The sequence below is a fragment of the Rhinatrema bivittatum genome, chromosome 1 (assembly GCF_901001135.1).
Source record: "Rhinatrema bivittatum chromosome 1, aRhiBiv1.1, whole genome shotgun sequence".
Lineage (NCBI taxonomy): Eukaryota > Metazoa > Chordata > Amphibia > Gymnophiona > Rhinatrematidae > Rhinatrema > Rhinatrema bivittatum.
This window is the reverse complement of record NC_042615.1, coordinates 161,491,124-161,517,194: the sequence shown is the minus strand read 5'-3', so window position 1 is coordinate 161,517,194 and position 26,071 is coordinate 161,491,124. Positions and strand designations below refer to the sequence as shown.

The following is a 26,071-nucleotide window of genomic DNA, read 5'->3' as shown; positions in this document are numbered from 1 at the left end:
GGGAAAGTCACTTTATCTTCCATTGCCTCAAGAACAAAATTAGATTGTAAGCCCTGTGGGGATAGGGAAATAACTTTAGTACCTGAATGTAATCTGCTTTGATGTACACTTTGAAGTGCTGAAAAGCAGAATATAAAAAACAAATTCAAATCCATTGGATTGATGTCTTAGTAGTTTCATGTCCAGATGCCATCTTCCTGGATCTGACATCTGGATCTGACATCTTCCTGGATCTGACATCTTTCTGCTTTTCCCTATTGCAGAGCAGTCCTAAAGTTAGCCTAATGAATGATAAAACCCTCCTCTCCAAAATAAAATAAGGGGCTAAGTAGCTGGCCCCCCACCTCCTGATCTCCTTGTTGACAAATGTTTGCACTGGCCCACCCCCAAACTCATTCCCATCCCCTTCAAATGTAAAAAAAATAAAAGCTGAAATAGTTGCAGCCTGAAACCCCCACTCCCACCAAGCCGAATGGAAGAAAAGGCAGGTGTAGCACCTCCTCCTTGGTGTCCTGTGTTGCTGTTCTTGGGACATAGATTCAGAGGTTACACACTGGTTTGCGAGGGGGGGGGGTGGGTGTCAGGTTCAGAAGAGAAATGTGGCACTTAGAGTCTTAATTTTGTGCAGGCAAGGTGATGAGGTATGCAGGATTTGAGCTGTACCGATCACAGCTTTGCTGTTTTTTTCTTTCTAATTACATTTGAAGGGGATAGTGTGGGTTTAGGTGCATGGGGGGCCAACACACACATTTTTTGTTCATAAGGTGCTCGGGATGGGGGGCGGGCAGCAGGCATCAGTACACACATTCTGGATGAGGGAATCAGGAGGTGAGAGGGACAATGGGTGGCAGCCTTTATGCCATAGGGTTTCTACTTAGCTGGTTAGCATAGATTTTCAGTGCCAATGGCTAACTTTAACTGATTGCTGGCTTGCTGACTATCCTTCCCCTACCCTGATATCTTTATCATGATAACTTTAGCCAAGGATATTCAGTGAGAGATTTGCCCTGCTGAATATTTGGCTAAAGTTATCTGGGTAACTTTACCCAGATAACGTCATCTCTGGCTGACTTACTGAATACTTACACGTATATGTCCCAAGGACTTATTGTGTGTACTCCAATTGGAGAGTTGGTTTTGTTTTAGATAGTTTTTTTTTTCTTGCTTCTCTCTGTACAAACTGAGTGATATTTCATTATATTTAAATTTTATGCTTCTATTTTCCAGGGCAAAAGTTGGAGAGTTACTTCCTACTGTGACCTCTCCCAAGATTCACTTGCAGTATGCCAAGGCTAAAGAAGTGGATGGCAGGTGTGTTTCGTCTCTGTAACTAAATGTCTGAGATTAGTTTAACAGCTATAAATTTTGGAATTTAGCTTTAAATTTTGAAGATAAGAATATATGTGAACATATGTATCTGATGGCTACACAGCAGCAATAATCCAATAACCAGAGCAATTTGCATAGTTTATTCACCCACCCACTTGTGCAGGTAAAAGCACATGTGCTGATACAGTGTGCATACTTTTTAATCCATAACGAAAAGTGAGCAGCAAATCAGGAGGGAATTTATACATAGAGATTGCATAATCAATCTCTGTGCATCATTTTTTATGCATACTTCTGTGTCTGCTTTAATGCAGGTGCATACTGTATAGACCAATGGCGCGGCTGCAGCTTCAGTATTGTGTGCAATTTTGGTCATCCCACTCATAACGGATATAGCAGAGTTAGAAAAGGTATGGAAAAGGGCAACATTAATGGTTAAAAGGTTGGAACAGCGCTCTTATGAAAGGCTAAACAGGTTAGGGCTCTTCAGCTTGAAGAAGATGATTGACGGGGGTGTGAAGTGGTATATAGGAGAAAACATTAGAACACCTTAAAAGGACTGGCTCTAGAGATCTGGCCAGGTCCACTTTAAACCTTTTACAGTAGGGAATCCTGGTCCTGGGCAGAAGACCCCAGGAAGGGACTCTAACTAGCCAGGCCCAAGAGCGAAGAAGAAACCCGGAAAGAGGAGGAACCTAAGGAAGGCTCAAATTGTGAAACTACAAACTATATTCGTTGCGAGCACAGCCTTCTGGTGCCGATGGCGAGGGCTCAGAAGCGCATCGTTAGCTCATAGGAGAGCGGGAGCCCTTAGGCCACGGGACAGCTCGAGGTGGGCCGCGAGTCGCACCCCTTGGAGAGGTGTGTGTGCAGGTACGGGCGGAACAGGAACAGAGCTGGACGGATCAGAAGCAAGGAACGATGGGACGGGAACGAGACAGGAACACCCCTCCACTGGACCTCCACGCACCAGCGAGGCCAGCAACGCAATGCTGGTCTCAAGAGTAGCCCTCCAGCCACTCGATAGCCCTTCTGGATCTGCCGCTTCAGAACATTGAGTGCGGGAGGCCAGATGGAGGTTGAGGATCGGAACAGGCCAAATCAGGAACACTAGGACAGAGACAGGAACGTAGGAGCAGGAACACGAGGAACTTAGAGCATGGAGACTCAGACGAGGAACTTGGAGACTCAGATGAGGAACTGAAGACATGAGAACATAAGAACATAAGAAAATGCCATACTGGGTCAGACCAAGGGTCCATCAAGCCCAGCATCCTGTTTCCAACAGTGGCCATTCCAGGTCATAAGAACCTGGCAAGTACCCAAAAACTAAGTCTATTCCATGTTACCATTGCTAATGGCAGTGGCTATTTTCTAAGTGAACTTAATAGCAGGTAATGGACTTCTCCTCCAAGAACTTATCCAATCCTTTTTTAAACACAGCTATACTAATTGCACTAACCACATCCTCTGGCAACAAATTCCAGAGTTTAATTGTGCGTTGAGTAAAAAAGAACTTTCTCCGATTAGTTTTAAATGTGCCCCATGCTAACTTCATGGAGTGCCCCCTAGTCTTTCTACTATCCGAAAGAGTAAATAACCGATTCACATCTACCCGTTCTAGACCTCTCATGATTTTAAACACCTCTATCATATCCCCCCTCAGTCGTCTCTTCTCCAAGCTGAAAAGTCCTAACCTCTTTAGTCTTTCCTCATAGGGGAGTTGTTCCATTCCCCTTATCATTTTGGTAGCCCTTCTCTGTACCTTCTCCATCGCAATTATATCTTTTTTGAGATGCGGCGACCAGAATTGTACACATTATTCAAGGTGCGGTCTCACCATGGAGCGATACAGAGGCATTATGACATTTTCCATTTTATTCACCATTCCCTTTCTAATAATTCCCAACATTGTTTGCTTTTTTGACTGCAGTAGCACACTGTACCGACTATTTCAATGTGTTATCCACTATGACACCTAGATCTTTCTTTCATGGGTCAGGGAAGAAGCAGACCCAAGACCCTTCAAGGTCGGGACAGGATACAAGGCTCAGGATTGGAACTCAGAACTTGGAACTTTAAAAGCAAGGGACCTCCGGAGGCGTGGGCTGCTAACAAGGAGAACATCAGGATCAATACATTGGGATATGTTGGGACAGCAGGCATCTGGACAACCGGGACCTCTGAAAATGAAAAACGTCGTCTGGAGGGGTCCGGAGACCATCCATCGCCATTGACATCGATAGCATCGACAATGTCAGTGATCGAACACCGATCGAAACACCGATTCCAACGGCGCTTCTCTCCCCGGAGGAACCGATAGCTAAGCGGCTAAAACTTCAGGAAACACCGCTACCCTCGACGTCGGGGCCTTCACCTCGCGAAGAAACACCAGTAGTCGAACCTCCACAGGGCTCTGTGGAAGGAGTATCGATGCCTCCACCACGTTCAGCTGCTCTGCCTGCACCAGCTGTTCCGCAGGAATTGTCGGATTTTATCCGGCAAGCGATGCTCCAGGCCCTTAAGGAGCAGATGCCCATTCCGGTGGCTTTGCCAGTGCCTCCACCGATGCCGGTTCCTGAACCGATGCCAGTAGTATCACCGATGCCAGTGATTCCACCGAAGCCGGTGACTACACCGATGCTGACTACTCCGTTGATACCGGTACCTACACCGATGCCGACAATTCTGTCGATGCCGGTGCCTACACCGATGCTGGCACCTCAGCCTAAAGTGATACCGGCACGACCATCGATGACACCAGTGCCATCTTCGATATCAGCCCCGATACCATCAATGCCAATCACACCTGGGGACCCAGGACATCCAGAACTAGCACTCTATCAACTCATAATGAAGAGATTTGACGAGGTAGTCTGTGCTTTTCCTCCCAAGCCTCGGAAAGAACAGCCTGAAGGGATACCCCTCGATGACCTGCAACCAGGTCCTTCAGGGTTTCCTTGTCTGCCTAGATCTTCTTCAGTATCTCCTTCTCGAGAAGATCCATACAATACTTGGGATGAAGGACACACAGACACTTCATCTGAAAATTCATGTCAGATCCTTCACCTCCAGACCCAAGGAAGAAATCTCCACCGGAGGATTTATCATTCACAAATTTCATCCAGGATATGGCGGACACCATACCCTTCACCTTGGGTGACAGAGGAAGATTCACGGCAACAAACATTGGAGGTTCTCCAATTTGTGGACCCATATGTGAGGACTAGCATCCTGCTTGTCCTGGGATAAAGCAAAATTGCTTACCTTGTAATAGGTGTTATCCCAGGACAGCAGGATGTAGTCTTCACGAAAACCACCCGCCACCCTGTGGAGTTGGGTCCAATATGTTTTATTATTTTATTTTTGCTAAAGCTTATTGCTACATACGAGACTGAAGAGAGACCCCTGTGGCAGAGAATATCATGTCATGCTGGGCATGCTCAGTGGACTCACAGGGCCAGTCAAAAGTTTCTAGAAACTTTGACAGAAAGTTTTCCGTACCAGGGCTCCATCAATGATGTCACCCATATGTGAGGACTACATCCTGCTGTCCTGGGATAACACCTATTACAAGGTAAGCAATTTTGCTTTCTCTTTGCTTTTATGACTGCTGCAGCACACTGAGCCGACAATTTTAAAGTATTATCCACTATAATGCCTAGATCTTTTTCTTGGGTGGTAGTTCCTAATATGGAACCTAACATCGTGTAACTACAGCAAGGGTTATTTTTCCCTGTAAGCAATACCTTGCACTTGTCCACATTAAATTTCATCTGCCATTTGGATGCCCAATCTTCCAGTCTTGCAAGGTCCTCCTGTAATGTATCACAGTCCGCTTGTGATTTAACTACTCTGAATAACTTTGTATCATCTGCAAATCTGATTACCTCACTTGTCATATTCCTTTCCAGATCATTTAGATATATATATATATTGAAAAGCACCGGTCCAAGTACAAATCCCTGAGGCACTCCACTATTTACCCTTTTCCACTGAGAAAATTGACCATTTAATCCTACTTTCTGTTTCCTGTCTTTTAACCAGTTTGTAATCCCTGAATGGACATCGCCTCCTATCCCATGACTTTTTAGTTTTCTTAGAAGCCTCTCATGAGGGACTTTGTCAAACGTCTTCTGAAAATCCAAATACACTACATCTATTGGTTCACTTTTATCCACATGTTTATTAACCCCTTCAAAAAAATGAAGCAGATTTCTTAGGCAAGACTTCCCTTGGGTAACTTCATGTTGACCGTGTTCCATTAAACCATGTCTTTCTGTATGCTCTATGATTTTGATATTTAGAATAGTTTTCACTATTTTTCCCGGCACTGAAGTCAGGCTCACTGGTCTATTGTTACCCGTAACACCTCTGGAGCCCTTTTTAAATATTGGGGTTACATTGGCCACCCTCAGTCTTCAGGTACAATGGATGATTTTAAGGATAGGTTACAAATTTTAACTAATAGATCAAAAATTTCATTTTTGAGTTCCTTTAGTACCCTAGGATGCATACCATCCGGTCCAGGTTATTTGCTACTCTTTAATTTGTCAATCTGGCCTACTACATCTTCCCGGTTCACAGTGATTTGGTTCAGTTCGTCTGACTCATCACCCTTGAAAACCATCTCCGGAACTGATATCTCCCCAACATCCTCATTAGTAAACACGGAAGCAAAGAATTTATTTGGTCTTTCTGCAATGGCCTTATCTTCCCTAAGAGCCCCTTTAACCCCTCAGTCATCTAATGGGCTAACTGACTCCCCTCACAAGTTTCTTGCTTTGGATATATTTAAAAAAGATTTTATTATGAGTTTTTGCCTCTATGGCCTACTTTATTTCAAATTCTCTCTTCGCCTGTCTTATCAATGTTTTACACCTAGCATGACAATGCTCATGTTTTATCCTATTTTCTTCAGATGGATCCTTCTTCCATGTTTGGAAGCATGTGGTGCCCACACAATGATAGGAGTGTTCTGTGGAGGCAGAAAAGGAAATCAGGACACAAAAGATATGTTTATCCAGACCATGGAAGTGGTGGCCTGGGGAAGGCTGCAAGGATGGCCATGGAAAAGTGAGGTGGTGATAGACAGCATGGAGCAGCTCTTGCTACACACCCGGGCCAGATGCATTCAGAGCGGAATGCAGCTGGCTTACAGACTTTCACAATACAGAAAGTTGAAGGGTCTCACTGGTGTTATTCAGTAGTAGTTGGGTTTGTATTAGGTTTGGAGTAACTGTTATATTAATAGGCAATATAGCTCTGACACTATGAGCGGTCTTTGGCTTGCCAGAGAGAAGATTCAGTCTGGACTTTGGCTATACTTTTTCAGTTTTATTTATTACAATAAAAAATTAACAAAACACAAGCCTGCTTACCTCAACAGTGCTGGAAACAAAAATCAGCAGTTTACACATAAATCATTTAACAAAGTTCCTTCTTCTAGTCTCGTCTGGGGCTTCCCTTTCCCTCTGGGCTCAGGCATCATCCCTTTCCTCAGGGAAATGCTCTGCATCCAGGATTTTTTTGTCTGCTGTCTTAAGATTGCCTGGTCCTGAAGTTTTAAGAAGGGTCTAACATGCAGTCCTTCGCAAGCTCCCATAGGCTGGTGAGCTGTAAGGCCAGTTGTTCTATTAGGTAACTGTTGTCCTTGATGGTATATATTGCATGTTAAAGAAAGACTGTGGCTGATTTTTATCCATTTAATAAAGGTTCAGTTACTCTAATTTTAAAAGGGCAAGACAAGTGGGAGATGGGTGGCTGGGTGGGGGCAATGAGAGCTAGCATGCCTCAGTTAAGGACAGTGTTGACACATTTTGTATTGTTACAGTTGTTCAGTGTAGATTCAAGCAGTTTTGAATATTGAGCTCCCTTACCTATTGTAATTTATCTAAGTTTATCAGCAATCCAAGTGTACCTTGTGGAACACTAAACACATGCTCAGCACTACATTGAAAAAAACAGAATTTCCAGTGCTATTAATATGGCATCCTGTAAAAAACATACCGGTAATTTAAGAAAAAATGGAAAATATGTTGTCTTGTAATGCTTACATGAATATTTGCTTGTGAAGATGTAACAAGGTTTAAATTGATGTTAAAAACTCAACTCTCTTTAGATGATGATGAGAGATCGGTCATAGATACTACTCTTTGTTTCCCCTTGAGTGTATGACTTTTTTCAGATATGCCGTCCAAACACAAATGGAAAGTTAGGGTCCTCCCTCTGGATGCATTCCTCTTACCTGGGCAGCAGTTTTTACCAGCTCTTTTGTCTGGCTCATCAGTGGGGTGGGGGGGGCGGCTGCTGGCTCTGTTGTGCTTGCGACTGAAGGAGCACCTGTCTCGCCGGGAGAGATTACTTTCATTCCCCCGGATCTTCAGTCCCCGCCGGAGCAGTTTCACTTCCCTTTTGCAATCTGCAGCACTGCAGGATGACGCACTGTCTGCACCAGAGGAGGGGAGAGTGTGTGTGGAGACTTGGCGTCTGAGCAGCCATCACCCCACTTGTTACTTGAGATCAAGGGGGAGCTAGCTTTGCTGTGTGCTTAGCTTCCTCATTCCCTATTAAGAATCAGGTCCCGATGGTGGATTCCTCGGCCCGGATGTCAACTCGTGCTCCAGATCCTATTCATTCTGGGTCCTTTGGTGAGCCTACAGTTTTACCTTCTAAGCTGGCGTTGGTCAACCTAGATGCAATTTGGGATTTGATGGTTGGCTTTGGTCGCTGTTTAAAGGATTGCAACTCAAAAATTGATCTTTCTAACAAAGTCGACGCTATGGGGAATATCTGTGATGCTCAGTTTGGTGAAATGAAATCTAAGATCTCTGCTGCAGAGACTGCTATTCAAAGTATTCAGACCTTTAATTCTACAGTTGTTAAAAACTGAAATAATCTTTTTCAAAGGCTCGAGTTTCTTGAAAATCATATCAGGCATTTAAATTTACGCTTTTTGAACTCCCCTTAGGTGATGGGTGACAATTCCTACCACTCTCTGAGGAAGTATTTCCTTGAAATTCTTTACTTTGAGCCTGATAAAGTTCCCTCTATAAATAAAATGGTTTTTCTTCCTTTTTCTAATAATGAATATTCAGCAGTCCCAGTCCACTCAGTTGCCTAATGTCATTGAAAATTTGATTGCATTTCTTGAGGATTCTAGGGCTGAGATTGAGTGCTCTACGCTGCTTGTTTTTCTTATTTCTGAACAGGATGTGAATGAAATGATGAGAAAATATTTCAGGAATATTTCTTCTTTATTTCACATACATGTGATTCATATTTCCCTGACTTTGCTCGTTCTGTGCAAGAGAGAAGAAAAGATTTTCTTGCTCTTAGGTCTCAAGCTGTATCAATAGGGTGCTGTTTCGTTCTCATATATCCCTACAAACGTGTTGTCAGATGATATAATGATTGTTTTGTGTTCTTCCTTCCTGAACAACTTAAGTCTTTCATTAATTCCAGAAGTGTTCTATCTCCTGTTTCTGGGACTCAACATGTTTAGGGTTAATCCTTGCGATATCACTGCTTGACTCTCATGTTAAAGCCAGTTTTCTTTTAAATTATTTCCTCTTTTATCTCCTAATCTTTTTTTCATCGTCCTCTTCTACTGTTGCTTTATTTGATGAAGGGGCCTGGTATTATGTATTGTTTTTTGTGTGTAAATTGTTCAACAATTCACTTCTATTTTCTGTAAGTAAGGTGTATTCCTTCTTCAAAATTTTGAAATCAATAAGTATGAAGTTTAAAAAAATACTCATCTTTTTCAGGAGGCATTTTGTGTGAGTTAGACATACTTATCTGCTTTTTTTTGTTATTTATTCCTTTTGTATGATGTTTCAGAACTTTATTCCCAAGTGTTAGTTTTATTAAATCTGATAAGTAAATCTATTTTATGGATTATTTTAATCAAATTATCCTTGTCCTTCTAGAAGCTAGTCCTGGTCATTCATTGTATGTCCGTGTATTGTGTGTGTATTTTATTTTATAAACATTTTAACTGTAACTTGCCTTGATTGAAATTGTAGAGGTGAGTAATAAGTCAATAAATCAAATCAAGAATCTTATTTTTTTTTTGCAGGTATAAAGAAGCTGCCATAGCATATGAAAATGCCAAAGACTGGGACAATGTAATACGTATTTATCTGGATCATCTGAATAATCCTGAAAAGGCTGTGAGCATTGTGAGAGAAACCCAGTCTCTTGATGGTGCCAAAATGGTAGCCAGGTACTTACAGTGAACTTTTCTATTTAGGGTAAAAGGAAAATATACTTAAGAATCAAAAAGTGTAAAATAAAAAATGTAAAGGGCTTGTCTGAGCACATCAATATTGAATATATTTAAAATGTTTAAGTACTGAAATCTAAAATTGTTAGAATGAAAAAATATTGTTTTCAGATGATGCAGTCCTTGTTCAAAACTAACTTTTTAGGTCTGTCAACCATATACATTTGCTTTATGAAATAAACCATATAGCATGAGTTTGTAGCAAGCAATAGGTAGGACATCATACCAGATTTTCATGCATTGGAGATCTAGGCTTTATTTCTTGCCTGTTTCTTCCATTTTCCACATTTATATTTACTATAGCAGTCTAATATTCTGTTAGTTTTTACCATACTTTCAATATTGGACAGTGCTGTAAAAGAATATACATAATTGTGGATGTTGTTTAGAGCAGTGGTTCTCAACCTTTTTTGGCCGGGACACACCTGACAGATGGTTCTCACATGCATGACACACTGAACATATGACCGTCACAGGGCTATATGTAAACATACACTCTGCATCCACGGGAATCCCCTTGACCCCTAACAATGGATGCAGAGCAGAACTAGGGCATTACCCAAAGAACTCACCATGCAAAAAAAAGATATTCTGGTTCTGATGATATCTCAGTAAAAGCAAAACAAACTCCCTTTACTACCAGGCACAATAGCCCTCCTTATGAAAAGTTAATAATTTACCACTAATGCATATCCTATTAAGAAAACACAACAAATAAGATTGATACAATTGCCTACATGCTAGTAAAATTCCTCACCTCGGGCACACACACACAACCTACCTTCACCAAGTACAGAAAGACCACACATTATAAAATTGAAGACAAACTGGAATGGAAAACCAAAAAAAAGCCACTCTGCATGCAGTGCAAACCTGGAGAAATGGAAAGAGAAATATAGTCCCTAACAGTCCCAGGATCTGCAATAATGCACAGAAACTAATCTGCACAAAGTTACACCTGCATTATGGAACACATAACAACCCTATCTATGAAAAGGCAACACTACAAATATTAAATCAGGTCCTAATCACTAATACACCTCCTATTAGGAAAACAGAACAAGCCAAGCTGCTATAGATCCCCATACAGAAATAACTGTAAAACTATATTAATAAATGTTTCAAAACAGCTGATGAACAGAATAACGTCAAACAATTAAAACTCATAAAAATTATTAAAAATTGTCCAAATATCAATAACATATTTCAAAACAGCAGACACATCACATAATACTCAATAATTAAAATGGTAGTAAGTCAAGAAAAATAAACTTAAAATGCCACCTTTACTTACCCTCTCCAGCAACTCTCCTACTCCTTTCCCTGGAAAGCACATACCAGGAGCAGCAGCGGCTGCTGAAGCTCTGTCCTTACGGTCGTCTTCTTTAGGGCCCACAAGTCATACACACACACACACCAATTAAACCCTCCGACCAGTATCTGTCTCACACAGAGACACCAGTCACCTCCCTGCCTAGTCTTATCTCTCTCTGTCTCTCACACACAACCCAGTCACTTCCCTGCCCAGTCGCTCTCTCACACACACCCGTCACCTCCCTGTCCAGTCTCTGTCTCTCACACACAACCTAGTCACCTCCCTGCCCAGTCTGTCTCTAACACTCACCCCAGTCACCTCCCTGCCCAGTCTGTTTCTCACACCCCAGTCACCTCCCTGCCCAGTCTCTGTCTCTCACACACACCCCCAGTCACCTCCCTGCCCAGTCTCTGTCTTTCACACACACTTTGCTTAGAGCCCCAATGCTGTGTTCCCCTTTAATTTTGCAGTGGCAGATTTTCCAGTGCTGCCACTGCCTTCTCAGCTGCACTGAAGCAGCAAACATTTATTTTATAAAATATGCCACAGCACTCAAGCCTTTCTTCTGGCTGTCGGGATATCTCTAGGCTCCCGTGGCCCCCCATCTGCCTGCTTTTACGGCCGCTGGGAGCTCCAATTGCCCCATCTGTAATCAGCATGGCTGCCGTGCTCACTGTTGCATGGGAGAGAATCCCCGGAGCAACCAGCCTCTTTGTGCTTGCGACTCACTGCAGCTTTGGGGAATCCCTACTCTATCGCGGTTCCTGGCGTGGCTGGCCTCATTTCTTTGGCTTGCTGCTGTGTTTAATTTCAGCACTTCCAGCCCGTGGTGGCCACAGGGTCAGGCTTCTTCGCCGCCACGGGCCTGGACACTGACACTCCTCCCAGCCCCCCTCAAACCACCCCACCCCTGGGCTTTGAGATGCCCCCCTTCCTGCCCCACCGGCCAATCAGAGGCTTCCTCCTCCCACTGGCAGGAAGAAGGGAGGAGGCTTCCAATTGGCCTGCGGGGGCAGGAAGAAGGGAGGAGGTTTCCCATTGGCCTGCGGGGGCAGGAAAAAGGTAAAGGGAAGTATAACTGGGGCTGTGGGATACCAGGAGCCGTGACACACCAGCTGTTGCTGTTATTGTTTGGGATAGTTGTGGGTGGATCCTTGGGCCGGTGGCAGATGACCACGTCCCCGGGAGGAAGATCCCGAGAGGGACCACCGGTCTGGCTCAGAGTTTGGAGACAGACACCACTAGTTCTTTTATTAAACAGTATATTGAACCACCAGAGGTGGCAGTAGTGAGCTGGAAGCACCCGGCTGGGCTGTAGTCCCTCAGATACTGGAACAGCGATCCCAGGATGGCAGAGCTGTAGAGAAACTAAGTATAGTGAGTAGGCAGGGTATGCAGAGTTCAGGAATAGAACCTTGATGGTAACACTCATACAATAGTCTCTTGAAGCAGTCCAGGAGCTGGAATGGATTAGGCCCTCGAGCGAGTACCTGGTTCTAGGTAAAGCTCTGAGAGAAGGATGGTAACTCACTGGTGTTGTAGGCAGCGATGACTTCCTGGCAGAAGTGGTATTCGGAAGCAGGTCCGAGAACGTGAGCCCTCGAGGAGCGAGTACCGGTTCCAGACTGCAACCTGAAAGACCCCCGAGGAGCAGGTACCCCTGGTAAGTCCGAGGAGGCAGAGTAGCTAGGAGCATAAGAAAACTTTACTTGCTGACTCGATTAGTTAGCGAATTCAGAGACCTTAAATATCCGGTGCGGTTGACGTCATCTCAGGGGGACGCCCCTGAGGTTCGCGCCACTGCTGGTACTTGAGATGGGGCTGCGCCGCATGGCGCCCTTAGGCTTCTGGGAAACATGGCGGAGTGCAGCTTCTTGCCGGTCCGGGGACGCCGGAGGAGGGCGGCAAGATAACGCCGCGGCAGCCAAACATCCAACAAGCAAAGAAGGAGTCACCACAGCGGTAAGGTGGGCGGGGTGGAGACGTCGGGCAGCGACGGTCGCAACAGTTGCTTGGCGACACATTGATGTGTTGCGACACCCCGGTTGAGAAGCGCTGGTTTAGAGTGTAATGGCTCTTTATCTTCATTTTTATTCAAATTTGTTAATGCCCAAATACTAGGTGATGTACAAGTAGAAAATTAACATATATAAAACTTTAAACATAAATTGTACAGATACATCACAGACCATAATCAGGCATGTTACAAGATGTCAAAATACTAAAACACCATCCAGAAGACTAATAGAATGCCTGCCTAAATAGCCATGTTTTCAAAGAATGCTTGAAGGTCTTTAAACTGTCTAACTAACGCAACAATTTAGGAAAAGAATTCCAAAGAATTGGGGCTGCGATTGAGAAACCACAGTCTCCAGTACAGCAAAGCCTGGCATGTAAGGGTGAGGGCACATCCAGAGACCCCTTTGGGAGGAGCGAAATTGACAGGTAGGACAGTACAGGCGCAACAATGCATTATACCATGGGGTAACAGCAGAGGAGATTCGTTTAAAAGTTATTACTGCAACCTTGTACTTAATGCGCTCAGAAATAGGAAGCTAATGCAAGTTTGTGAGAACCGGAGTGATATGATCTCTGTCAGTTATATCCCTTTTATGACACAGACAATGATTTATACCATATAAACAACTACATTTACTGAAAATGACTGTTCAAAATAGTCTAATGTCCCCTTAAGCTATTTTCGCTTCTTTTGGGACATACACAGAATATCCTGTGTTGCAAAGAAGTGAAGGGAAAGTCTGCGACCAACTGGGATCTATGTCATCTGCAAAAGGAAGCAGATTGGGTAGACTAGATGTGTCTTGCAGTTGTCATCTGTTGTTATATTATCGGCTGGATTTTAAATCGGCCACGCACGCGGCCGGGCCCTGCGTATACCGTGCTCATTTTCAAAAGGGCTTGGCCAAGTGCGTAAGTGACAATATGCGCATAATTGCCGGGCCCTGAAAAGGGGGCAGGCCAGGGGCGTGGTCTGGGCGGGCCGGAGGCCGGCCATTAGCCAAAGCACGCACTGGCAGTTGGCCGGCATGCACAAACTACTTCTACTCCAGGGGAGCAGTAAGTATTTAGGACGGGTTAAAGGGGTGGGGAGGAGAGGGGAAGAGGGAGGGGGTTTAGATAGGGGGTTAGGGAATGTCTGTCCCAGTCCACTTCCTTAATTGGAGTGGACTGGGAGGGAACAGGGAAGGCCTGATTTCGTCACTTTGTGCACTTTTACAAAATTAGATCCTCCTGCGCACGCCGCCCGCACATGTGAGTGCAGATTATAAAATCCGGCGTGCATGTGTGTGTGGGCCATGGATTTTATATCATGCAAGCGCCAGCGCGCACCTTTTAAAATCTACCCCTTTGTTTCTATGTATTTTCATAAAATTTCTTAACCAATATCTTCTACTTTAAAAGTGCTCAGTTATAACGTTTATTATATTTAGGTTTTTTCTACGTTTGGGAGATTATGGTTCTGCCATCCAGTTTCTGGTCATGTCTAAATGTAATGATGAAGCTTTCCAATTGGCCCAGCAGCACAATCAGATGGAGATTTATGCAGACATTATAGGTATGTACAGAAGGGCTATATGATTTAGACTGGAAGAAAATGATTTACTAAAAAATCAATAATGCAAGATCTTCCTTCATATGCATGACAGTGGAAACGGAATCTTGAGTTAAACTGGTCACAGTGTAATGTTAGTGCAGTTAATTGTGGTTTCCCTAACTTCTTAAAATATTAACAGGCAAATTTTAATATTAGCATGTGGGTGTTCATGCATGCGCGTATGGGCGCATGAGCAAACATATGCTGGAATTTTAAATTGTGCGTACATTTATGTGTGTAAAATTTAAAATACGCCTAGCATGCATTTGTGTGCTCCTAATTTTAAACTGTTACTTGAGCAAACATACTTTGCGTATCTTTCTTAAGAAATTGTCAGCTTTAATGTGCGTGGGTAAGTGGATTTTAAAACATGTTCGCACAAGGGACAATCCCAGTTTTACCAATTAATCCATAGTTTGCTCCGTCTATCTCGAGGTCATCCAGACTCTTTTGGTTGTTCATCCTGCACGCCCCCTAGATGACCTGGACCACTTATCCTGTTATGTGAGCCCTAAAACCCGATTTCTGCAGACTCACTCCTCATCAGGAGCAGACATAAATTTATGCAGTTAATAAGCCGCTACGTGCCGTAGCCTACAGTTTTAAAATACAGTTAGGCCCCGTCCTGACACACCCATGCCCTGCCCCCAGTTCCACCCCTTTTCCATTACTCATGCACGTGTATCTACGCGCTTAACTTCCAGCTTTTAAAATACACATTGCTCGCACACAGCCCATGTACTGTGGGCAAGGGCACATATGCGTCCTCTTCAGCACACTCTGCTGTCTTGTTGGAGCCCACGGTCTCAGTACTATTCGATTCGGCTTCACCCGCCAAAGGAAGTATGCTTTCACCTGCAGCTATGGTTAAAGGTGGATCATCTGAGAAAGGGGATTTCCCTAAGCTCCCCAGACTGGCTGGTGCTCATGACAGATGCGAGCCTCCAGGGTTGGGGGGCTCACTGTCAGGAGCTGACAGCACAAGGGTGCTGGATTCCAGAAAAGTCTCTCTGGAGTATTAATTGGTTGGAAGCCCGTATGGTCCGGTGATCGATTGCAGGACCGAGTGGTCCAAATAATGTCGGACAATGCAGCGAGAGTGGCTTACGTCGATCGGCAAGTAGTAACCAAGAGCCAGCAAGTATCGCAGGAAATAGCCCAGCTTATGGAATGGGCGGAAGTGCATCTTCAGGAGATCTCAGCCTTGCACATTGCAGGAAAAAACAATGAAAGAACAGACTTTCTCAGGAGACAGAGTTTGAATCCTGGAGAATGGGAATTGTCAAACAAAGCATTCCCTGTATGTACCAGGATCAGTCCAGACAGTGGATTATGTCCCCCATCCAGCAGATGGAGTCAGAACAAACTTCTGAGGGTGCTGCTCTATAAGCCAGAGTTCTTTCAGTATGCTCTCAGTATTCTTCTGACTCCAGCAGATAGGAGCTGGGGAGCCTTAGCTCCCCCGGGACTCTAGAATTGTGTTCTTCTTCCCTATTTCTACTTCATATTGCTCTTGTGGTGAATCAAGTTTATTTAAAAAAAAAAAAAAAAAAAAAGGCAAGTTTTATTTCTTATGCACTGCCCCTTCAGAACTTGCAATCAGCTCTGACTTGGGGTTTGTCTGTTTTGTTTTTTTTCTCAATTCCTCTTTCACTGCGACTGACTTCTGGGGTAAGTCCTGGAAAATTCTTTATTTCTTTTTAGGTTTGTGGACCTGGTTTCTCTCGGGGGTGACCGCTGACGGGTTCAACCCCTCCCCCCTTTGCCGCGATTCGGTCCGCGGACCCGAGACGTGCATTCCTCGGGGCCGCCGACTGAGGAGAGCAAGTTGCTCTACAGTAGGGCCGGGGCACAGCAGACGCGTCTTCCTGCTGCCCACGGCACCGGTTTCCTTGCGGCCCCCTCTCTCATTGGTGCCTCTATCGCGGCCATTATGCCGCGACCTCAGCGCTGCACTGCCTGCGGGGAGCCGGGGTCCCGGCTCTCCCATGAAGGGGTGTGTTCGCGGTGCCTCCCTGGTGGGGAGGGCACCTCGCTGCCGACGAGACGGCCTTCCTCGTGCGATGCGGCGCGCCTGCATCCTGCTGGGTCGGCCCCCCTCCCGTCTATGGCAGGAACGGTGGCCATTTTGACTGCGGAGACAATGTGTTCAGAACCAGAGGGAAAGGAGATGGAGGATCTCCTGGACAATCCACCCCTGATTCTTACCCCGATGCAGCCCTTGGCCCCCGGGTGGCAACCTGGGGACCCTCCTGCATTGCCCTCCTCGAGGCCGCCTCATTTTACCACAGAGTTTGTGGTGTTGATGCACAGCGCATAAATGCCAAGCATGGGCCATGTTTCAGACCCAGCGTCAGCGCCTCCACCGTTTAAGGTCCCTAGGGTGGTGGATATCCCTGGGACCGGGACGTCAGGATCATTGGCAGGGGCTTCCCGGGTGGGACTGGCACTACCCCCAGTAGCAGGAGTTCCTTCAGCCCCCAATCCAGCTCTCACTGATCCACTGCTGCCGGGCTTGGATGATCCCCTCCTGGCGGCACAGCTGGAAGGAGATGACTCCAGAGTTTTGCGCACTTTTCATAGGGAAGAGTTGGATGACCTCATTCCCCATATCCTTCAGGAGCTGGACATTGATCCGCCACAAGAAGTGCCAGGGCCCTGCGTGTCGGGGAAGAAGGGGGATCCACTCCTGGCGAGCCTCCACCCCTTAGCTAAAGCCTTTTCTACCCATCCCACTTTTATGCAACTGATTGCCAGGGAATGGGATGCACCCGAATCGTCATTGAAAGTCAGCATGGCGATGGAAAAACTCTACCCCCTCCCCAAGGAGTTACTGGACCTCCTTAAGTTCCCGATGGTGGACTCTGCAGTCTCGGCGGTCACGAAGCATACAACCATTCCGGTTACTGGGGGCACGGCGCTGCGAGACCTGCAGGACCAGAAGCTGGAGGTCTAACTCAAGAGGGTTTTTGAGGTTTCCGCCCTCGGGCTTCGGGCAGCCATTCGCACTTCTCTTTCACAGCGAGCGGGCCTTCGATGGGTGCAGCAGTTGTTGACTTTGCAGGCTCTGACTCCTGGGGAAGCCGCTCAGGCAGATTGCCTAGAAGCAGTTGTCGCCTACGGAGCTGATGCCCTTTACGATCTGGTGAGAGTACTGTCTAGATCGGTGGTCTCGGCCCGACGCCTCCTGTGTCTCCGAAACTGGTCAGCAGACTCATCATCTAAGGTGCGGTTGGGATCTCTACCGTTTAAAGGTAAGTTTCTCTTCGGATAGGATCTAGACCAGATCATCAAGCTTCTGGGGGAAAATGTGGTACACCGACTCCCTGAGGACAGACCCAGATCTTCTGGCTCCAGGTCTTTTAATACCTCCAGAAATTGTTTCCGGATGCAGCGTAGATCCCGCGCTACCAGGCACATGACACCCTGGACTCCCTCCACCAGGTCTCAGTCATGGACTCTGTCCTTTCGAGGCTGCAGACCAGCCAGGGATGGGGTGGCCCACGGGGCTGCCAACAAGCCCGCTCAGTGATGCCAGAGTGTCCCACTCCTCGACCCCCAGGATTGGAGGATGAATCTCGCTCTTCTTCGAGGAGTGGGTCTGCATCACCTCGGATCAGTGGATCTTGGACATCTTAAGGTGAGGCTACGCATTGGAATTTGTAAGACCCCCGAGAGACAGGTTCTTTTTCTCCCCCTGCGGATCACCGCACAAGCAGCTCGCAGTCTATCAGACCCTCGACAGACTTCTAGACCCACAGGAGGTGGGTGCTGGCCACTATTCAATCTATTTTGTGATCCCCAAAAAGGACGGCTCCTTTCGACCGATTCTGGATCTCAAGATGGTCAACAAGTCACTCAGAGTTCTCCGTTTCCGGATGGAGACTTTACGGTCCGTAATAGCGGCGGTCCACAGAGGGGAATTCCTTGCGTCGCTAGACCTGACGGAGGCCTACCTACACATACCCATTCTCCAGGAGCAAAAGCAGTTTCTTCGCTTCAAGATCCTGGGGCGGCACTTTCAATTTCAAGCGCTCCCGTTCAGTCTCGCGACCGCTCCCCGGACATTTTCCAAGGTGATGGTGGTGGTAGCGGCAGCACTCAGACGAGAAGGCATTCATTCTGGTTCACCCGTATCTAGACGATTGGCTCATTCACGCCAAGACTCTCGCACAAGGACATGCAGCGGTCTCTCGAGTGGTGCAACTTCTCCAATCCTTGGGTTGGGTCATCAACTTCTCCAAGAGCACCCTCCTCCCGGTGCAGACCTTGGATTTCCTGGGGGTGCGCTTCGACACGGCCATGGGCAAGGTTTACCTGCGTCCGGATTGGGCGCAATCAATTCGAGAACAAGTACATCGCTTCTCTGCTCTACCAGCCCCCACGGCCTGGGATTACCTGCAGCTTCTCGGATCCATGGCATCCACCATCGATCTCGTACCCTGGACATTTGCACACCTACGCCCCTTACAGAGGGCTCTACTCTCTCGCTGGAAACCGGTGTCTCAGGACTATCAGCTTGTCCTCCCGCTCCCCCAGTGAGCCAGGGACAGCTTCCTGTGGTGGCTGGACCCACTCCATCTGGCTCGGGGAATGCCCCTGGAGGTTCCGGACTGGGTGGTGGTCACCACGGACGCCAGCCTGACCGGCTGGGAGGCAGTTTGCCAGTCAAGATCGGCCCAAGGGCTATGGACACAGGAACAGGCCACGTGGACCATCAATCGGCTGGAAACAAGAGCAGTGCGTCTGGCACTGGAGCAATTTCTCCTGCTCGTCCAGCATCGAGCAGTCAGGATATTGTCTGACAACGCGACCACTGTGGCATACATCAACCGTCAAGGGGGCACAAGGAGCCAACAAGTCTCCCTGGAAATGGATATCCTGATGTCTTGGGCGGAGAGGCATCTCTCTCATCTGGCAGCCTCACACATTGCGGGGGTGGACAATATCCAGGCAGACTTTTTGAGTCGACAACGTCTGGATCCAGGAGAATGGGAGCTCTTCGAGGTGGCACTTCGGCTTCTCATTCAGTGCTGGGGGAACCCCCCATCTAGATCTCATGGCCACCTCTCAAAACGCCAAGGCGGCCAGATGTTTCAGTCGCAGACGCAGAAGGAGTGGACACGCTGGTTCTCCCTTGGCCCCCTCATCTTCTGCTCTATGTATGCCCACCCTGGCCACTAGTGGGCAAGGTTCTCCAAAGAATAGAGAGGCACCAGAGTCCGGTCATCCTCGTAGCGCCAGAGTGGCCGCGCCGGCCGTGGTTCGTGGACCTGATCAACCTGGCGGTGGACGGACCGCTCCGCCTGGGGCATCTGCTGCGACTCCTGCACCAAGGGCCAGTATTTTTCGACCAGGCAGAACGCTTTTGTCCTGCGGTATGGCTTTTTAAAGGTGGCGACTCCAACGCCGGGGGTACCCGGATCCTGTAGTCGCGACTCTCCTTAAAGCTAGAAAAACATCCACCTCCATCGCTTATGTGTGTGTCTGGCACGTCTTTGAGTCTTGGTGCATTTCACACTCTGGGGTAGATTTTATAAATTTACGCGCGCGCGTACTTTTGTTCATGCACCAGGCACGAACAAAAGTACGCTGGATTTTATAAGATACATGCGTAGCTGTGCGTATCTTATAAAATCCGGGGTCGGCGCGTGCAAGGGGGTGCACATTTGTGCAACCTGCGTGCGCCAAGCCCGGCGCGCGCTGCCTGTTCCCTCTGAGGCCGCTCCAAAATCGGAGCAGCCTCGGAGGAAACTTTCCTTCCGCCTCCCCTCACCTTCCCCTCCCTTCCCCTATCTAAACCCCCCCCCTACCTTTCTTGGCAGATTTACGCCTGCTGGAAGCTGACCTCCGCAACCTGGCTCTATTCTCTACGCTAGAAGGAGTGCTACAACTGAGCCGGGGGAAGGCACCCTCCCTGTCCTATTATTATTAATATCTCAGGACCAAGAGGCAAGCAGATCCCAGTCAATCGATGGCTGATAGATGGACCAACAACGGCTATTCGTGGTCACTGCAGTCATGATTCAACATTGCCTTAATAGCCTAATGAGTGTCCCCTAATCAGTATTTCCATGAAATGCAATATAGGTTCCTTTGGCGGGCTTATATTTCTACACCACTGGCATTTCACTCACATTTGTTATCTTCAGACCTCTGTGGGAAGTGTCACTGGGAAGTTGGTACACTTTCGCACCTGTTTTGGGGCTGTGTAATGATTAAGCGATATTGGGCTAAAATAGCCAATTACCTCACAGAACATCTAGATATATGTGTACCCCTCGCCCCCCATATTCTGTTATTTGACAATGTACTTGATCTGAAACTGCGGGGCATGGGACCCCGCCTGTTCCTCTGGAAGGCTAGCTATGTGGGAAAGAAGGTGATTTTGCTCCACTGGAAGGATGCTGCTCCCCCTACGTTTTGGGAATGGCGCAACCATTTACATAGGATGCTACAAATGGATAATATGACCTCCTGGACATCACCACGGCATCGTCGAATGTTTTTGCTTACCTGGGATGCGTATCTCCAATCCCTGCCTCATAGATTGCGCAGTTTGCTTCTCAATAAATGACTGAAAGAACTCTCTAGCTGCTTGTGACGATGCCCCCTCTCATATGGGACTGAATAAGGACTGGCTCCTGGGAAACTCTGGGACGGGGTGGGGGGGGCGGAAGGGCGATGTGGGTAAGGGTGAAGGGAAGGGGGGGGGGGGTAACCTACTGGGGTGGTAACACAAAACTTTGTTGTACCCTATGCTGTTTGAACCATGTAGGTACATAAGGACAAATGTGCTCATGGGGTTTTTTTGTTACTGGATATGTTTGCAATACAATAAAAACCGTTAATTACACAAAAAAAAAAGATTCAAGCTGTTCAGAAAATTTCCACAACTGTTTCTCTCATGACCCAGCTAAGCAGTGCTTACCGGTTAAGAAATAAACCTTTTCTACATGGCTATGACTTCATTTCCTATTGCTACACACAGTCTAGAAAGCATCTTCTTGCCAAGGTTAATACTCAGTAGATAAGCGACTTCAACTTCAGTGGCTCATTTCCATTCTGCCTCAATTCAAGATATCTGCAAAATGGCCACTTGGTCCTCTGTACATACTTTTATGAAACAGTGCTGTCTCAACGAAGACTCTAACAATAATTGTAGTTCTAGCTAAGAAGTAAAACATGTAATTAAGAGCTTCAACTCACCTTCTGCTTTTTTTTATCAGGTAGAAATTCCTCCATATCTAAAAAAAATTTAAATATTTCATTACAACCCTCAACTTGGGAGTCCCCATTTGCATGACTGAATTCATCCTGCTTGTCCACAGAAAACGCCAAGTTATTTACCTGTAATAAGTGTGCTCCATTGATAGTAGAACAAACCAGCTCTAGAGTTAAAGCTTGGCCAGTAAAGGAATGGAGGAGGCTTACATAGCAACAGTTGTGCGGGAATACCTATGCATGCTCAGAAAGACTTCTAGGTGTTTCTGAGTTCTAAAGAGAGCACATTCCATGTCTGCACCGTGTGGTGACACCACCCACTTGTGTGACTGGTTTGTCCTACTGTCCACGAAGGACATCTGTTACAGGTAAGAAACTTTGCTTTTCTCCTTCTCACAATATAATCCACATACTTATGTAACATTTATGTCCAGAGTTTTATGGATTGAAAAGTTATTAATAAATCCAGTAAAGCTAAAATACTTTGTCACAATGAAGTAAAGAACGTGTCTGCCTTTTGTGTTAAATGTCTTGCAGTGAATGAATTCCTTTAAGTTTTTCATTTCGTCTAGCTGAGAAATATTTGTATTTGTTACAGGTTCTGAGAATACCAGCAATGAGGATTATCAGAGCATTGCATTGTACTTTGAAGCAGAAAAGAAACATTTTCAGGCTGGCAAGTTCTTTTTGCTGTGTAATCAGTATGCACGGGTAAGCAGAAAATATTCAACACTAGGGAAATGAAATTGGTTGAAGACATTAACCAAGACCTTAGACAGTGGAACTGGAATTTGTAGAAATGTGCCTACACTAGCAGAAAGCCTCCTGCAACTTACTAGTTATTTGGCTACCTTCTGAGACAAAACTGGTGATGAGATGATTTTGTATAGTAATATTTGGCCACTAGATTTGAGCTATTGGGGGATGGTTGTAGGGAGTTTCAAAACAGCCTCCTCAGGTGCAAAATCCACAGGTAGTTTGCAGCAGTGGATTTTTTTTACAAATTTTTAAAAAGGGAGCGTCCACATATACTTGCCTTATGAAAATTGTCCATGGGTACAATTGTCCTGCAAACTTTGCACCTGCTTTTTGAGCAGGCTAAATTTGATTGGGAAATAGTACGTGTGTATCTGAAAATCCATTCTCCCCCAAAACACGATCCTGAGGGAACACCTCCCCTTCACCCGGCTAAAAGCACGCATGCTGTGGAAACTTCCATGTATTTTTAACCAGGTTAAAGGCAGGTATTTTTCCAATGGCCTTTTTACCAAAGTAAATCTGGATTTACCTGGATAAATGGCTTTTGAAAATGATCCTCTAAGAGGGTAATTTTATAACATCCCATAGAGGGCTAAAGAGTGTGTGTAGAATGTGCCCGCAGACAGCCTGAATTTTCACAAAAAGTAATGGGCGGGCCCATATCCTTGCACAGCATACACATTTACACCTACTAGGAAACAGGTGTAAATATGTATGTGCATGTTTATACGTATAGAGGCCAATGTAATTAGCTGCGCAAAGCCTGCTGCGGGTTTTTGTGTGGGTAATTATGCGTGGTTTTCTGTGCTAATCTTATGTGTGTTTGTAATAATGCATTTAACGCAGAAAACACGTGCGCACATACCCACTCAATAACCCTCGGCAGGTATTGCACGAGTGCATGCAAATAGCATGTTAAGGAGGAAATTATCTATTCAGGGGCTAGGCAGGGAGCCGTGTTAGCAGGGAGATTGGTTAGTGTGGGATTTTTTAAGTGGATTTTTTAGCAACTGGATCAGGGCAGGAGTTAAGTGAAAGCACTGTGGCTCTTGGTGTCAGTGCTTGTTTGTAGCCCCCAGAAATCACCAGTCCGTCCGTCCGGGCTCCTGCTCTCTCAGGTGGGGCTGATTTATGCCGAGCTGCCCCGGGTGCCCAATGAGGAAAAGACTGCACAGACATACAACCACACTAATGCCATCAATGGAGCTGAAACAATTAATTTTTTTAATAACATGGTGGGGCCGATGAAATCAGCATTAAGTTAGAAATACAGCATTTTTTTCAATTGTGTCTATTTTAATGCAGGTTTTTCCTGTGGGTTCTGCATCGGGGCTTTTATGTGGGTATTGGCGTGTGTATTTGATCTTGCACGTGTTTTTTTTGCATGTGTCTAATTTGCATGCTATTCCCTTTCTACATCCCGCAAAAGCACCTGCTTTTGCCATGCATGCTAAAAAAAAAAAAAAAGTGCAAAATATTTGTGCTGATTTCAGTGCAAGCCATATTATGTTGGCTCCATACTTTCTAAAATCAAATGTATGTGCGTAAATGGTTTCCCTGCCCCAGCTCGGCCCCACCTCTCCCAAAATGCTTCTTTTCAGTGTACAAAAGTACATATGGAATACCTTTCTGTATAAACTTTCACATACAAATCCCCAATTTTCAATGTATGTTCATAAATGCTTTTGAAAATCAGGCCCTATATATGTTGATCATAAAATTGCCTGACATTTGTTTTGCTCATTTAAAATTCTCTAGTTGTCCTTCATCATTTCAAATTCATAAAACTATTTCATTTCCCAGGCCCCTAAAAAATAATTGATATTCAAAAGGATTAGTTCGGCTAAGTTCAGGACAGCTGGATAATTCCCAAGTTTTAAGTATTCTGTCCTGCTGACCAGATAAGTTTGAGTCAGGTAAGTCATTACTCGACTCAAATTTAGCCAGATAGAAAAGAGGCAGGGTGGGGGCATTCTGGGTGCATTGTTTAAATTTACCCAGCTAGCACTAGTCAGGTAAAGTTATCCAGCAATTCTAGTTGAAAGATTTGCAGTCCTAAAGTTATCTGAAAAACAGTGGAAAAAAAATCCCGAGCAGCCAAGTCACGGTCGATTTTTACCCTGTTCCCACACCACCCAGCTCCTCCCCTCAAAATCTCTCAAATAATTGGGTTGGGGCTGATCCCATTCCTTTTTTCTACCTTCAAAATATTTATGTAAATCCCCAACTCCCAGCCGGAACACCCAAAAGGCTCCCAAAAGCAGAACTGGAGGAATAGTCTCTTCCCACTCACTTAAATGATAAGTGCAGATAGCTCTGACAGCTCCTGGGACTTATATATTAATTTATTCACTGCATGCCTTCACTGATTAGCCTTTCACTGATAGCTGAAGGGCCAATCCCCATTCAGAACTGAGCTGGATAAAAAAGAGGCAGGGTTGGGGTATTTTGGAAGTGTGAGTTTTGAATATGGATTAGTCCTTCAGCTATCAGTGAAAGACCAGTCAGTAAAGGAGTGCAGTGAATAAATTAATGCATAAATCCTGGGATTTGTCAGTATTATCAGTGCTTATATATTAAGCCAACTAAAGGAAGGGATCTGTATTGGGACCCTTACTGTTCAATATATTTATAAATGATCTGGAAAGAAATACGACGAGTGAGATAATCAAATTTGCAGATGACACAAAATTGTTCAGAGTAGTTAAATCACAAGCAGATTGTGATAAATTGCAGGAAGACCTTGTGAGACTGGAAAATTGGGCATCCAAATGGCAGATGAAATTTAATGTGGATAAGTGCAAGGTGATGCATATACGGAAAAATAACCCATGCTATAATTACACAATGTTGGGTTCCATATTAGGTGCTACAACCCAAGAAAGAGATCTAGGTGTCATAGTGGATAACACATTGAAATCGTCGGTGCAGTGTGCTGTGGCAGTCAAAAAAGCAAACAGAATGTTGGGAATTATTAGAAAAGAAATGATGACTAAAACGGAAAATGTCATAATGCCTCTGTATCGCTCCATGGTGAGACCGCACCTTGAATATAGGTGTACAATTCTGGTCGCCGCATCTCAAAAAAGATATAATTGCGATGGAGAAGGTACAGAGAAGGGCTACCAGAATGATAAAGGGAATGGAACAACTCCCCTATGAGGAAAGACTAAAGAGGTTAGGACTTTTCAGCTTGGAGAAGAGACGACTGAGGGGGGATATGATAGAGGTGTTTAAAATCATGAGAGGTCTAGAACGGGTAGATGTGAATCGGTTATTTACTCTTTCGGATAGTAGAAAGACTAGGGGGCACTCCATGAAGTTAGAATGGGGCACATTTAAAACTAATCGGAGAAAGTTCTTTTTTACTCAACGCACAATTAAACTCTGGAATTTGTTGCCAGAGAATGTGGTTCGTGCAGTTAGTATAGCTGTGTTTAAAAAAGGATTGGATAAGTTCTTGGAGGAGAAGTCCATTACCTGCTATTAAGTTCACTTAGAGAATAGCCACTGCCATTAGCAATGGTTACATGGAATAGAC

At 45.5% G+C, this 26,071-nt stretch overlaps 1 protein-coding gene across 3 annotated transcripts in view; it reads left to right on the top strand.

Moving 5' to 3' along the window:
• Positions 1-26,071, top strand: part of WDR19 (WD repeat domain 19) — a 410,737-nt gene that overhangs the window by 262,420 nt on the left and 122,246 nt on the right. For all 3 annotated transcript variants that reach the window (XM_029589326.1, XM_029589343.1, XM_029589335.1), the window contains exons 24-27: positions 1,228-1,311; positions 9,410-9,556; positions 14,384-14,508; positions 22,370-22,482. In XM_029589326.1, the coding sequence (XP_029445186.1) occupies positions 1,228-1,311; positions 9,410-9,556; positions 14,384-14,508; positions 22,370-22,482 (469 nt within the window). The remainder of the gene's footprint in view (positions 1-1,227; positions 1,312-9,409; positions 9,557-14,383; positions 14,509-22,369; positions 22,483-26,071) is intronic.